The sequence below is a fragment of the Colius striatus genome, chromosome 13 (genome assembly GCF_028858725.1).
Source record: "Colius striatus isolate bColStr4 chromosome 13, bColStr4.1.hap1, whole genome shotgun sequence".
Taxonomy (NCBI): Eukaryota; Metazoa; Chordata; class Aves; order Coliiformes; family Coliidae; genus Colius; species Colius striatus.
The window spans coordinates 10,530,532-10,546,928 of NC_084771.1; the positions used below are offsets into that span (position 1 = coordinate 10,530,532).

The following is a 16,397-nucleotide window of genomic DNA, read 5'->3' on the forward strand; positions in this document are numbered from 1 at the left end:
CTTGGTTTTTATTTAGAAATATTAATTCTCATTCATGGCAGCAAAACCATGCAGTTTCCCCCATTGAGAGTGCTCCACTCAGTCCCAGGGCAAGTGTCTGGTCGCAGCCCACACTGAACAAGTGTCTCAGATGCAATAACCAAGATGGCTTCTTGCAGAGCTGATGGAAGGATTGATTTTGTCAGAGGAAAGTCAAGCTACTTGGGTAGTGACATGAGAAAGAATGGGGAAGAAACTTGCCTGGTAAGGCCATAATGATCCAAAGCATCAAGGTTTGTTCCAGGATGTTGTTCAGACACTTGTGTACAACAGCCAGACTCATCGATTCCTCTCCTTTGTTTTCCCCAGTTTCTAAAATCAACCCTTCCAGCCTTTGAAAAGTGTAGGGAGAGAGGGAAAGCTCAGCCAAGCCAAATGATCCATGCTTTTGGGTCTTAGAGTAAACAGGCTTGTTTCTCTCATTGTTTGGTGTGGGTTTTTTTAGAAAACAGGATAGTACAAAACAAGATGGTTATTAAAGCTAACATGAACAGCACATTCACAACATCACACACAAAAGGATATTAAATCCTTTCCCTGGAATCACAAAGAAAACAGCACTGGTCAATGCACTGAAAAGTTCAGCTGGCCCAGAACTTGTCAGTCTCTGAATCAAGCAAAAATAATGAGACAGATTTTTCTAATTGATCCTTTGCAGTGAGCAACACAGAGGAGATGTGCTGGCAACACAGGCCAGAGGGGTTTCTGCAATAAGATTACCACCTTGACCACACCTGATACAAACCCATTTTCCGAATGTGTTACCTCCACTGACTGCAGGGTCACAACTGTGTCCTGCTCAGCAAAACACCAAACACTAGCTGCAGCTCTAGCCCGGAATAACAGCCTAAACTTTATCACACAGGCAGCCCAGGCTTCAGTTCCAGTAACTGATCTCTTGCTTTTGGCACTTAACAGACCTAAGAAAGACAAAAGAGCTACATAGGGATGAAAAACATGCACTGGGGAGGCAAAATTGAGCAAAGGTCTGTGTTCTCTTGTCATCAGTTATTGCACATCACTAGAAAGCACCAGATTTTACATTTTAACCCAGTTTTCCTAATCCATACATCTATTTCCCAGATGAAGTGATGTAATCAAATTCATACTGATGAGGCAGGGTTGCCCAAAAAGAGGAAGGGTAAGACAGGCAGAGAACCAAAGCAAACATGGCATCTCCTCAGGAGATAGCATGGTCTTCAGCATGCATTTCAGAGAGAACTGTCTTCCCCTTAATGCTACAGAGCTTGTCAAATTGCCTGGAAGGCTCAGAGGAAAGAGTCATCTTTCACACAATTTTACAAGGCAAAAGAAATCTTCATTTGTTTGAACCATATTCCCTAAGCTTCTAAAGGAACCAAATCTCTGATCCCACCTATCCAACCCTGCGCAGAAGGGAGGGGAGAAGGAAGCACACAAGGTCAAAGTTGATGTCTTGACTCTCCAAGGAAGGCTCTGGAGCACCCAAATAATGTGGCAGCAGCTGATGACAGCAAAAAGGGCATCTTCTTCTCCTTTGCTCTTTGCACACATACTGAGCCAAAAAAAAAGATAAGTGCTCAAACCCTTGTTATGTGTGAAAGGCTGGATCACCACTGAAGGTGGCTGTATACAGCCAAACCTGCTGCAGACACAGAGACACAAGAAAAATGGTGCCTTTTCTCCTTAAAAAAAAATAACCAGAGCTGGTCATGGACTAATTAGTGAAGTAATTTTACATCCAAAACCACTGAGGTGTCAAAACACTGCTCTGCTTTTGCAAAGGGGAAGGTTGACACCTCCCTGTGGTACAGGCAGACCAGAAAGCTCTTCCACACACAGCTCACTTTCAGCCCTACCAAATCATCTCCTCACAGCTTGCACCATACTTAACCAGTTTTCCAAAGAACAACTGCTTAAGGAGAGAGGCTACAAGAGACACACAGCAAAGGCCACTCCACATCCCATGGGTATAAAAAGCAGAGCCAATGCCTATTCCAGTCTCCCTCTACCTGGTTCTCATTTCTTCAATCTGCATTTTTCAAACAGAAAACAGACACATGGGAAATGAGCATCAATAACAAGAGACACAGTAATGAGTTCAGTTCATTTCCCATTCTTAGCAGCAGCCACAGTGATTCATTGCAGTGGTAAAAAGGAGAAAGTCACTCACCCTCACGAAGCTGGCGGGAAACCATCCTTCTTCATCATCGATCTGACCCCACCACCAGTCCTTGTTGGAAGCATCCAGGACCTTGATAACGTCTCCTGCTTTAAACGCCAACTCCCGGTTGGCCATGGTGACGTGATCCCATACTGCCTCAGCACTTACAATAGAACCACCACTGATCAGCTTTGGGAACAAAAAAAACCAGCAGTCAATAACAGCTCCGTTACCCTGATGCAAACACATGCACAGCAGCAGCACAGGAGAAAAAACAAACAGCTCCCAGCCAAAATGAAACAACCTTCCCCGGTTCCAATCTGTAAACACTTCACCCTCATGTGGTGTAACCCGGCCCGTGACCATTTCCAGACTGCTCCTGACCATGCCAGGCAAGCAAGCACCACGTGCAGATGTTGAGGGGCTGGCCTTATGCATGGAGAAAGCAGCAATGCCCCCTCCCCACCACCCCGAGCATGCACATCTGCCAGGGTACTCGGCCTTCAGGCACAGCTTGGTTGGTGCAAGGAATAGCTCAGAGGCCTCAGAAACAGCAAACACAAGCAATGGTGTCCTGCAAAGGAATTCTCATTTCAGAGCAAGTTTACTCAGTTAAAGGACCAAATGTCAGGCTTGGAAGGCTCTCTATACAAATTCAAGCAGTTTCCAAACATACTTAGAAGAACACTTGTTTTTAAACCAGGACCCTCTGTAGCTGTTTAGTGATGAACTGATATCCCTTGCTTCTGACATCTCCAAGCTACACAGCGGGTAAGAAGGGCACCATAGCACCCTGTTGACCTGTTTCAGACCTGACCTGGAGCCTAGCCCGGCTTCACAGCACCTCCAAACCCCATTCTACCCACTAGAAACCTGCTGGCACTGGCCGTTGTGACAGTCTTCAAGGTGCAGACACTTGCCCACTAGAAACTGGACTGAGGCCAAACTCTTGCCTGATGGGACCTACTGAACGTCTCACCACCCACAGCATAAGGTCACCTCAGAACTGGGCCAGCACTATGGCAAGGCCCTAGCCAGTTTTTGTTCTCAGTGTAAGCCACCTATTTTTATAGATACAAAACTGCTTGTAGGAAGGACTCATCCTAACACTGATGCTTGTGAATCCACAAGACAAATCATCCATCCATGCCTGGGACACCCACTGCTCCTCAGAATTTATTAACAGAATAATAAATTGTGTTTATGTTTCAGCCACTGCAGGAATTCTACACTGAGCAGTAAGACTGCCCTAGCAAATATAGACTTTACCCATATGCTTGTTAGCTTGTCAGGGCCATCCTGAACCTTATTCATTAATTCTGCCGTCTGAGACGCACTGAATATGTACTTGGGCTCGCCTCCAAATCAGAATTTAAGCTCACAGAGAAAAAGCTCAGCACTGCAAACCATTACAGACCTTCCACACGGCAAGACTTTAACAGCCACAGATACCCTTTCAATTTAGGCAAGCAGTACAAGGCATAAAGACAATAACCAGTCGCAGCGGTTATGCAAGAGTAGAAACACTGGGAAATGGTTAGAAAGCTCTTAGCAGCTCTTTTCGAAGTCTGGCTTACCAAAATGCCTGCTAATACCTACCTGCAGAGCAAGAGCTTGCAGGAAGCCTTCTAGCACTGCTGCAGGGTTCGCAGCATAAAGGCAGAGAAGCATTCAAGTCCCTACAGGCAATTCAGTCAACAGATTAAAGGATCTGATTTACCATTTTCCTTGAACTGACTTTCCTTAAAGGAAAATCAAGCTCCTTAGGTTTGTGACAATTACAGCTGCAGTTTCAGCTCTTCAATTATTAGAGTCAGTTATACATAAAGCAGCAAGACCTAAGAGAGCCTAACTTGACACTTAGTGCCTTCCTCTCTTGTTCCTGCCTACTTCCATTTTGACAAGTCATCCTTTCCAATTCAAAATCCACAGACTATCTACCGTATTACTGTGGGTTTAATGCATGTTTGGGCTCTTGAGACAGAGCTGCTCTAGAGGAACCCATCCAATTAGTGGCATGTGAAGCCACGTGGTGTAGAACCCTCACTTCACTCCAGCTATGGGCCCTCACTTAGCAAAGTAGGGTAGCTAGACCTGGAAAAACACAAGTTATGAAGACTGATTCCTGATTCCAGTGCAAAAACTGAATGCTAAACTCAGACAGTGACATGTTTCAGTGCTTTCTCACAATACCTTGCACTGCTCTTAGTAAAGGTTTCTAGATGCCGTCATAAATATGAATCAATTTAAAACCACAAAGAAACCCAAAACAGATCTGGAAGAAATGGAGAGTTCACAGCTAAATAAGACCCCCTCACTACATTCAAGGCCAGTTAACAGTCATCTGCTCTTCTGCCAGGACTGAGCTCTTCTTCACTAGTGCTTCCCCTTTGCTGGACACTACCCAGCCTGAGGTTTCCCTGATTAAGCAAGCTCTGCTCTTCAGTCCTGTCTCAGCAGACAGCTCTTCTCTCCCCTGAGTATTTCACCAGCACTTTTAGGCATCTGGATATTTTGCCTGCATCTTTCTTGAACATAAGATGACCAGAACTGTAACTACTATTCCCACAGAGACCTTACCAGAGATTTGTAAACAGCATGAAATATATATTGCACTGTCACAGAAATCTTGCAGTAACAGATGAAATCTCCCTCTTTTTCTCATGGCTACCTCCCACCAGCGGCTCACTGGGAACTTGCATTTAGCTTCTGTAAATAAATGAGCTAAAGTACCATCTCTTTGTCTAGAAAATCAGTTTTCTTGTCAAAAAATAAACCTGCCTGGCCTGCTGCTCGTTCCTTTTGTCACTGCCATTGGGTATTTTATCCATTTCTCACTGATGATGAACCAGGAACACAGCTATTTACGCAGAAGCCGTGTTTCTGCTTTTTCTGCTTCAGCTGACATAAGACTCCGCTGTCACTTCACAGAGATGTAGTTCTGGGCATGAACTGCCACAGAAACGTCACTGAAACCCAAACTTCAGAGGGATTGTGTTTTAGAGCCTTCTAGCCTACTTTGCAAAAGTGCATTTCTGAGCCTGAGGCACAAGATGTCCACTCCCAGGAGCAAGGCTTGGCCAGGGGCAAGGCCTGGTAGGGCTTGAAGAGGGCAGAGGAGCAGACTCGTGTGCTTGGCCTTTTACTGCTGGGAACGCAGAGATCTGGAAGATGCTTTCAGTGGATGTCAGAAGCTGAGGTGGTTTTGCAAAGTGCTTCTTGAGCATCAAGGAGAAAGGCTGTAAATTTTTGGCTTTCACTGACTTCTGCCAGCAGATAGAAGAAAGGCCCCTTTGGTTGGTCCTTTCTACCCCCCCGTCCCAAGAAAGGGATTCATATGCCAGGAATACAGGAATACAAACTCAATTCAGCTTGTGAAAAAAAGGGACAGCAGCGGGATGGCAGAATTCAAGTTCCAGCCACTGCATGTGTTGGATCCATGGAGAGAATGTCAGAGCCTAAAATTAAAAGATCCAATTTAATTTATTTTGCAAGACATCTTGCTGCATCTGTGGAGCCGTCTGAGTCTTTCAGGGCAGGGTTACAGAGACAGAAGCTGACATCTGCAGCAGCAGGAGATGATGAACTGGAGAAAGGTCAGGATAAAATATTATTTTCTGAGAGAATTCAACATAGGAGCTCATCACTTTAAAAGTTTAACATCTCTTGGTTTCAAATCCATGCACGCTGTGGTCAGAGATACTCAGTTGAAGATCTCCCATAATTTTACATATCTGCCACACAGCATCTGAGACAGTCATCAGTACTCCTTTATAATCAGTGAAGAGAAAGAGACACATCTGGAGTGTGATTCATCTCAGCTATTTCAGTTGTCTACCTTCCAGTGAGGTGAATCATGCCCTAGAAATTATTATTTCTCTGTGTTTAATTGGGTGATGCAGAAGTTTACATTTCCAACATCTTACGTTCGTCCCACCTACAGTTTGGCCATCACCAAAGAACTGGATTTAACAATAACAATCACAATAGGAAGAGTCAAATATTAAATTCCACTCTCCCAGACACAGCAGTTTCTCAGGATGCAAAGGTGGTTGTAAATAGAATTATGTTCTCTGTGCCCACCAGAAGAATTCACAAAACCTCAACCCTGTACATTTACAATAATGAGGACTCGGGGAAAAGTGTCCTACTCGTAAGAAGAGGGAGGCAGCTAGAAGAAACACAACAGGTGATAATGCACATTTGGTTTGGACATAGCCTGATTACTGCTTGTCTTCCAGGTGAAGTCCTACTTCCCCTTAAAGTCAATTATTCTTGTCAGTTGGTTGTTCAAACTGAAGAGCACAAAGAGAAAACTTCTTTTGGTGCCTTCACCCTGTAACATCAGTGCAAGAGAAATGCCCAAGAGCATTTCTTAACCACAGATCTGAGAATAATTTGTAGTGTTTTACAGGACACCTTAGAGCACTGCCAACCACTGTCTGTGTGGAGTGAAGAGAAAATGTTCTCCGTGGGCAGAAAACCAAGCTAACTACTGGGATGCTGTGTGTGGTTTAGGGATCAGTCACTGTTCATCATGGGTCCTTCTTCACTTCCTAGCAAACACCTGGCCATGGCCAAGGACAAGTAACAGGACAGACAGATGAGAGGCCACTTCTATGGGCCAGTACCACAAATAAATTGACTTAATGAGGAAAAGAAAAAGGGGAAAAAAAGGAAACCCTCTCTCTAATTACATGCACAGCTGACACATTCCTGGAATACACACTAAGAACATGGGGTATTATCACCAGGATCACATGTGCCAGCCTTGCCAGGGATTTTCACCCCAGGTCTCCAAAGTACTCTGTAAACCTCCAATAATCCAGTCACAAACTCTCACTCTAAAGATGCGCTTATTTAAGACATTTCAAACACTCATGTCCAACAGGTGAATGCTCTCACAATAGCAAGGCAATTCAGTGGAAAGGAATGAAACCATTCCCACTTAAGGTTTATGTGGATTTTCCTTTCTCTTCTAGTCTGGTGTTATTTCCAGGATGGAACGTGGCCACTGGAAGTACTGAATTACATTAGAGGTGCTGCCAAAATCAAATGACAACAACAACAAACAGTAAAAAAACACAAGGGTTTCAGAGGACTCTGCAAGTCACAGCCTCTGGGGTGCAGTGCCATCAGTGTGTGCTCCTGTCCCTGGCACACCATGGCAGCGATGCTGAAGGCTGTACCACAGCAAACACGTTGTGGCACATTGTTGCAAAACCTTTGCTGAGCTCACCTAGCTGTGACTGTCCTCATCAGTGTTGGGAAAGCTCAGAAATGCCCATCTGATGAATGATCCCAACTGTTTCCTCCTTTCCTCATGCTATCCAAAGACTAGGGAGGGATTGTCATTAATGCTACGGGGGTAATTTCCAAGGAGCTCAAAAGTGGTAGTTTGACTCTGTGTTTGAAGGGTTTTTTTTCTGGCCATGACTTTGTGGTGCTGCTATCAAGATAAAATAACTCTCCCTGTCAAAGTAAGCAGGAAAACCAGAAGGAGTAACAGGAACCAACATCCTGTTATATGACATGGTGGAATCACTGCCTAACCTATTGACTAGAGCAAGCCTGGAGTAAACCACCATGACCCAAATGAGAGGATGGGGAAGGAGGATGCCATGAAAGACCCTCTTGCAGCAGCAGGTCCCACACACCTTGCCACCTCCTATTTCACAGCCTGTATCTATAGCACATCCTGACCAAAAAAGCCCAGGATCACCACCTAGGATGTTTTCCTCAAGTACATTTCTGAAAGTGCCCTCTAAACCAAGGTTTACAGCTTCTTCCAGGCAGCTGTCACTGCAAAGGGACTTTGCTGCAGCTCTGCAAGATGAGGTCTCCTGAAAGAAGAGTTAGGGGAATGGATGAGCCTCTGTCCCTGATGCATCTGGTGCCTTCTCCCTGACTTTGCTCACTCCCAAAGCCACGACGCACAGTTGGAGGATAACATCTGCTCCTTCTCAGCAACTGCCCGCAGTGAGGCAGTCAAGTATGAAACATGTTTTAGTGAAATCAGCCATTATTGCAAAACTTTCCTAAGTATTCCCAACTAATCAGCACTTACTGGCTTCTTATGGGCCAACTTGAAAAAGAAATGAAGGATTTACTAGTCCCTACTGACTGAAGTCTACCATAGATCATCATCTCCTTAGAAAATTCTAAGTACCTACAAAGTTTCAAGGACCATGGCCTCTGGGTAATATGAATAATCTTAAGGCAGGGAAATATTTCTCTATTAGATCATTTATTACTGCATCAACAGAGTTATTATAATAAAGGAAGCTCTAGGTAGTTCCCTTTCAAATGAGCATTACACAAAGTACATGCTCCTCCAGAGGAGTGGGACGGCACGAACAGGAGCAGGCTGTGAAGGAGAGATGGAGATGCATCAGGAGACGATGCCACTTCATCAAATTACCCTTGTACAGACATGCCCTTTATTCAGACAACACAGAAGCCCTGTAAGATAATGACAGTATCTCCCATTGTATTCAACAGACCCTTCCATAATGGCAGCAGCCAAAACATCTTCAAACAAGAATATGCAGGGAGCCAGTGTTCAGAGCAAAGAAATCAATACACAAACAACCTGCCAATGTCCAGCCAAACAAGAACATCGCTTTGCTTCCCATGCTCCCAGAGGAAAAGCACCTCACACTGCTTTACTCTTGTGCGTTTTGACTGCATTGCTCCCTCACGAGCAGTAACACAGCACAGATGGATAAGGCTGTTCATCATGAGGCCATTCCTTGAAACAACAATGCCATCATCTTAAAGATTTCCCAAGGAGGACGTTCATAGTTCTGCTGAGATCCACCCCTAAGTCTCCCACAGGAAAACCACGTTAGGGTACAGGCGTGGGAGAGATTTGAGGAGGAGTTCACCTGAGCTCCACAGACAACAGAAGCTGCAGCCCATGTTTCCATCCAGCCTTTCCCTGGTTTTCACAACTAGGGCAAGTTCACTCAGCTGAGGGAACAGACAAAAAAGGAAACGTACAAGAAAATGTCACCCCACCCCATCGTGTTGTACTTCTGCTCTTGTATAATCTCCCAATAGTCCCTTTGATTGTGTGTTTATTTTTAAACCTCTCGTCAGAAATTATACAAAGTGAATAATGCCAAATCATAGTGGATTTGCTGCACGGCTCATTCACAAAACAAATGGGAGGGCATTTCCACTTGATTTGCTTATTCTCTGAAGAGGTGCAATCACACAAAGGCAAAGAATTTCCCTTTCTGCTTTCAAGCCCTTTGATGAATTTGACTAATGGCTGGATTTCAGCTGAAAGAGGCTGATTGGAGTGAGAGAGCCTCTGATACCCTCAAATTCTGGAAAGACTATCACACTTGGTTGGAAGCTTTACATATATAATTTAAAGATGGAGAACCAATGGAGACCTAAAGGTTTATTAGGACTGAGTTGTTATGTTTTTCATTCATTTAAATTTCCTTGAAAAGATATTGCCTGGCACACATGAAACCCTCTGGCCTCATACAGGACACAGTAGTAGACTCCAGAGTACGGTATTAGCCTCATTCTCCACCTTATCACGGTTATTGTCCATGTCATTCCTATCAATAATAACAGCTGCAACACAGAGCTGAGCAGGGCAACTGAGAGTGCCTATAAAACCAAGGCAGCAATGAGGAGAAGGACTAGCAACAAGGCAGAGTTACCCCAATAAAGCACTGCCCGTGTGGGTTTTAATTGGCTCTGGAGCACCAACCAGTCCTCCGCTTTGATGATGCATATGTCACTGTAATTGCTTTCCAATCCCTTCTGTGTACTGGGCACATTAAACCTCCCCTTGCCTTATGACAAATCTTTCATGTAGAGCAATTACAAATAACCACTAACCATAATTTTTTAACTCAGATAAATGATGAGATTGGTTCTGGGCCTCAAAGTTTCAACGGCTCTGAGGAAAACAGCACCTTCCATCAGACACGGCCAGTGCAGCACTCGGTGCTTTACTGACCCGGGGCCAACACAGGCTGTCAGCACAAATCTCTCATTACAGCACACACAAAACAAATGTCTAAATACTCCTCAAGATCTAAACCTTACCTACCCACGCAAATCCCAGTCTTCTAGCCCCAGAAGGGACTCCTCACATCCTTAAAGAAAGGCTGTAACTGCCTCAAAGACCTAGAGTTGTACTTGGAAACTCCAAGGGCCAAAGCCATGGTGTTGATTTATGCCTAGTTTGATCTTACAGGGCCGAGCCTGTAATATGCAGTACAGCTGGGGGAAGCAGTCAGAACCACCAAGCAGTGTTTCCAGTGTTAATAAAGCATCAGCCCCAGCTCCACTGCTTGCTGTGGCAGCAAATGTTGTGCCAGATAACATCGAGGCGTTGTGTACAGACCACTGCAGGACTCAGGAAAAGATTGGTACTGTTATCTCTCAGTTATCCAAGGTGCAGAATAACACACAGAAGCAAAACGGATATTACAAAATAGATATAAATTAGGCTCTGGGAATGTACAGTGAGGGGCAAGAGGCTGCTGTGGAACACTGAGCCCTGAGCTAAAGGCCCCAGTGAGAGCTACAGCACAGAGATCATCCTCAGCATCCCTATGCCCATAGTGTAGGTAATCCACAACCTCAAAACCCACCCATGGATAACCAAGACTTGACTGGAAATGTCAGGAATGCCAAATCTAGATTCATTTTAGCCAAGAAGTCCTTATTGAAACTGGAAAGCAAGAGACTTCAGTCCCATGGAGTAGACTGGGTGACTGTAGGCAAACTGAGTTCGCATGAGCAACCAGATGGTTTTTGCAGGGAGGAAAGTAAAACTGTAATTGCTCTGAGGAAGGCAAGAGCACTTGATGGTTTAGAGATTATTCATTTTAAAACATACATCACCTGTTACTCTGGGGCATGGGAGTTTCCAAAGCAAAAAGGAATTAAGGAGCAAATTACACAAATTACTCTCTGAGGATTGCGCTTAACCAAGACCTGGAGTCTTTACCCCTGCAGCTGCAGCAAAACTGTCACCAGCCACCACAAAGCTGGTGACACACAGCTAAGCCATCCCAGCTCTACTTAAGCAGAGGACAACGGCACACGGACACACAGCTGCACAGGCACATACAGCAGGACTGCTGAGTTGTTTAGAATCAGGCATGGTGAAATGAATAAAGTGACAGGACCAGAACTAATGAAAGCCTAAGTAGATGCTTTGTCCTATAAAAGATGACACAGTTGGCCAGGGTCTAAAAATCATGAAAGGAAATTAATTCAAATGTAGGGCTGTTAATACAAAACAGAAACATTATTCCTGGATGGCCAAGTACAAGAAGCCCCTTCGAGATATCAATCACTGCAATGTGTTTTAAAACACCTTTTAAAAATGAAGCAGATGCCTGGATTATGTCACATTAGATCACACTACTTCAGTAACAGATTTCATAATGCATCATTGCCATAAATTGGTGTTGTAGTATGAGGCCAAAATGATAATGTTAAAAAAATAACCCAAAGCTTTTTACTAAGTGATGAGAACCTGGAGCTTAAAAAGTGGCATGTGTTACTACTGCAAACCAGTGCCCAGGCTGGATTAAAGTCCAGATTAATGTATTACACTCGTTACACACACTGCTCAGGCTCCTTATTTACTGGTTTGGTCTCTTGATTTCTTAGTGTAAGTCACTGCAACTCACATCTAATACAGTCAAGGAGTGGCTTGTTGGCAGATGAGTACGGAGAAGGGAATGCCTTCTACAAGCCAAGAGCCATTGAGTGAAAATCTCATTGCTTCTCTCTTGAGCAGCAAGAGGAAGAAAATGAGGATGAACACCCATAATCAGAAATGGCCAGACAAAACTTCAGGGCCCTAAATTATGACCTTCTAAAGAATTGTTCCAGCAAAAGTGCAAGTCTTTCGCACATCTTTCAGTACTAGAGCATCTGGATCAAAAAGCAGCAAGAGGCATCCCGACCTCAAAGGGACAAGCTGAGTGACCAGTCTTTGCTAGCCACCAGCCCACACATGCAATCAATACCACAACACCAGCAGCCCAGCAAGATGGAGCTCAAGTCATTACAGCAACCATATCTTGCACCTACATCTCGCCTTCCATCCATGTCAACTCCCAAGAGGGCAAACAGGCAGGACTTGAAAATAGGCAGTGTAAAAGAGGGCAACTCCTTGAGCCAAACCCTGTGAGATGCCCTCTGGCTCACTGAGCCCTGAGCTCACAGCCCATGTTCAGCACAAGGCCCTGGCTTGGCCTTGCCTCCACAGTTCCAGAATGTCTTGCTATATGCACTCTGTCTCTCACAGCCCTTGAAGGCATTTAACATACTTAGTGCAAACCCTGCTATGCCCACTGCTTCTGGGGAGGTGGCAGGGGGGCAATGGAAGGAGGAGGAGTGGCACAGCAGGGTGTCTGTCACCTTTACTCCTTTGGTTTCAACAGCAAGATATCAGGGATTTGGCATCATATTCTTAGTCCCATCTAATTGACTTTGCATTAACACATTATTTTTGCTACTGAAAGCTGAATGGACAATCCTGGACGTAAAAGGCTGTCCTGTCAGTAAGGTAATAAATTGATGTTAGTTAAATGCATGTAACTCTTGCAGATTGTCATCAGACCCTGTAAGCCCATTACATGGATTGGCCAGATCAGTAAGGGGATATGCAGCCTTCTACCTCTAAGCTGCTTTTCTCCATTCAGGTTAGGAATGAAAGTCAGTGTCTGATGCCTTTACGGACTTTAGAGAGCTGCCACAGCCAAATGTCCTCTTTAATGGGAGTAATTTGAAGCAGACACCACAGTCCCCTCCCCTCAAGTGGCTTGCAGCTTGGACTTACCCTTCTCAGCCTCTAAGTAAAACAAGGTGGAGAGTCTGTAATACTGTGTCTTTTTTCAAGACATCAGCACTCGTTCTGACACAAGTTATCTCAGGGAGAGAGCAGCCGTGAGCATCCACGTGCTCCTGCACTCCTCCTCTTGCCATCCACCTCCCAGCCCAGCCCAAAGCGTACCACGCTGCACTCAAACCCCTGTGCAGCCCAGAGTCACAGCAGGAGCTATGAAAGCCCTGGAGTAGATACTGTGAGCTTCACCCCAGCACCTATTAAGAGCAAGTCAAGCCATTGCCGTGTCGTTTCTTCTTTGGGCTCGACCTGCCAATGCGCAGCGCAGAGCAAGGTGAGATGTGCAGTTGGCTCTGCCACCCCAAACCGCTGCCACCTCGTTTGTTCTATAACCATCTCCTTCCCCTCTCTCTTCCAGGTCACGCTGCACAAGACACGTGCAAGCCCCATCCCTCTCTGTTCCACACACCCTACTCATAAAAGGCCACATTTGGTGTCTAGTATAACAAAATTATCACCTGGATGGTGCTGAAGAAAACCGTTATGTACCAAGATAATTCTTTTCAAAGCCTGGAGGGCAAAGTTGTCACAGATGAAATATCATTGTCTATTATCTGTTGGCAAACACAGTACATAATGGCAGCCACTCAACTTAATGGCTTGCATTCCAGCTCCTTCAAATGAGCCCATCACCGCTGTATGTAATCACAGTATATATTTAAAAGTATAATTTCCATCCAAAAAGACCATAGCTGGAGCAATATGACTCATACAGCTCCCTGTGCATCAGGAAGCATGTCATGTCATCTGTGTACAAACTCAGCTGTGGACATGATTCTTCAAGCCAGTCGATGGCAAACTCCCCTTGACACAAATAGTAGTTTTGAGGTTGCTGAGACCCAAAAGCCAGGCCCTTTGCCTCTCCCATCCAAGACAAAAGAAACATTTTCTGAAACTCTATGTTTCAGAAGTGAAGTACAGAGATACAAATATTAAAGAGAAATGCAATGGAATTAAAAGGCATCTCTCCCCATATACCTATTCCAGCACTTCATAGCTGAATAGTTATAGCTGCAAATTCGCTTTCATTTCTATCGTAACAAAATCATCTCCACAACATAATTAGTGTGTTCATGTTAAAATGGGTCCAAATGCATGGAAAGAGCCATCCAAATATGATTTGTTTTTCAAGACAACGTGATCTTTTCCCTGGCTAATAGACTCAATTCATTAAGGAACAACAAGGGCCAAGCAAACTATTTGCAGCAAACGTTTAGCAACCTTTCCTCCTTGGTGAATTATCCATGAACAGACTGGTTTTCACATTATTTTTCACCTGCTATGATTTCACAGCCTTTTTCAAGTCCAGCTTTGCCATGCATTGCTTACAAACTATCTTTTCCTGTAGCTCCTGCTTAAAATTATTTAAAATTATGATAATTCCTCTTTTCCTTAATGGATCAATTAAGTCAACTTGGCACTGTTCTGTTCCTGGACTGGATGACTATCACATTCACACACAATTTTTGAGATAGCTGGATGGAACATTCATGTGGGCAGCTACTTGCATTAGGATTTGCAACGCTATCTTAAGGCAAACATCTGAGTTGTCTGAAGGGGATTTGAAGGAATAATTTCCTACATTATTCACCTACCTCTAGAACTAAGGCTCCATCTGTTCATGGAACAGTTCTTTTCTCTTATTAAGGCAAAATGAAGGTCACGCCAGTGAAAGAAAAATTTGTGCATCCTCAACACCTTACAACTGTACACATCTACACAAACACACGTGTGCCTGGTCAAGGTCATTAACCAGTCAGAGAAAGAAATACAGCTGTCAGGTTAAGGGTAGTGAGTAATCACCTAGTGCATCATTGCTGCGACAAGCACCCCAGGACACAGGCTGGAGTCAGAACATGTCCTTTGCAATTAATCACTAATCAGGACGTGTTGCGACAAAGAAGTCAAATGGCAGCTCTAAAGGTGAAGCAAAATGTTACTTTTAAAAATTCTGTGCTCAAAGAAAGAAAGTCAACCATCCAATCTGAGAGGAAAGGCAAGTGGAATGTATATAAAACCCATACCAGCCTCCGGGTGGAAAACACTCAGCTCACAAAGGGACACGATTCACACCAGCAGAACTGGCAGCAGTACAGCTCAGCTAGTCCCTGGCTGTGTGCTGGTATGGAAGGTCCTTCCTTCCCCTGCCATTCAGCTACAGAGAGATAACTGGTAGAAACACAGTAATTTACAGCAGTCAGATAACCCCCAGTTGATGTGTTGAGTACTTATGGTCGTGGTTAGTACTTGAGGGAGCATATTAAATGCACATCCACTCTGACTTCAAAGTTCAGAAATGGTATTTAAGAACATCTGAGGATCATGGACACCTGGGCTCATACTCTGAAGAAAACCAGACAATTTATCAGTGTAGATCTTCTTATTTCCCCATAATACTCTTCTCCTTAATTGTGCACTAAGCACAGCCAGCCTCGTCTGTACTGTAACACTTTGTCCCTGCTCAAAGGAATAGTGACACCAAAGTCCATGGGAATACCTGAGAGCCTACGTTCATTAAACCCATTGGGCTATTCCTTTAAGGTACATACAACCTCAGTGTCTCATGTCCCAGCCAATTTCCATGCTGCTTTGCATTTTTAGAGCAAAGCTAGTGTAAGATATGAACGACAATCCAGGGAGGTTGCTACACACAGGTACAGACAGATTTGAAGCTGCCTGATGACAGCCTAACTTGAATGTGGATTGCAAACTGCCCAGATGGAGTTATTGTGGTTGAGCTTGTTAGAGTCCATTAGCAGTACCAGTGCAGGACTATAAATTCACATGAAGACACTAAGGAATGGGCAGGAAGTGCCTGGTTCAAACCCAACACTAGAGAAGGTCAGAAGTCTCAAAGGCATGCTGGATGGTTTCACAGCTCAAGTCCTGTTTTTTTCCAGACCTAATACCTGACAGAAGAGGCTGTCCAAAGTCTGCTGCTGCCTAATAGCAATTTCTACAGTAACATGATGGAAAAAAAAGATTATTTTCCCTCCAGTTCAGTGGCAATCTTTGATAACCTGGATCACAGATTGAGTTTGCTGTCACATAGGCTTAGGGATCCTGTGATGTAGCACAAAGCAAGAAAAAAACAAGTGCACAAAACTAGAAAAAGGACCCAACATTTGCTGGGGTCTTTGATACCTTTACATCTTCACTGCAATGTGGAACAGGTGATATGATTCACTACCATTCTCTGATGATATCAAACAGGAAAACCTTGCAAATATATCTGAGAGCGTAGAAATAAAGCTAATAAACAGGAGGCAAACTCATTCCAAACCCATATTCGATGGGAGAGATGCTCACAGGGCAAGG

General features: G+C 44.3%; 1 protein-coding gene across 1 annotated transcript in view; it reads right to left on the bottom strand.

Annotated features, from left to right (window-relative positions):
• ARHGEF9 (Cdc42 guanine nucleotide exchange factor 9) overlaps positions 1-16,397 on the bottom strand; it is a 196,573-nt gene that overhangs the window by 58,788 nt on the left and 121,388 nt on the right. Inside the window, exon 5 of the mRNA XM_062006749.1 lies at positions 2,192-2,371. Coding sequence (XP_061862733.1) covers positions 2,192-2,371 — 180 coding nt within the window. The remainder of the gene's footprint in view (positions 1-2,191; positions 2,372-16,397) is intronic.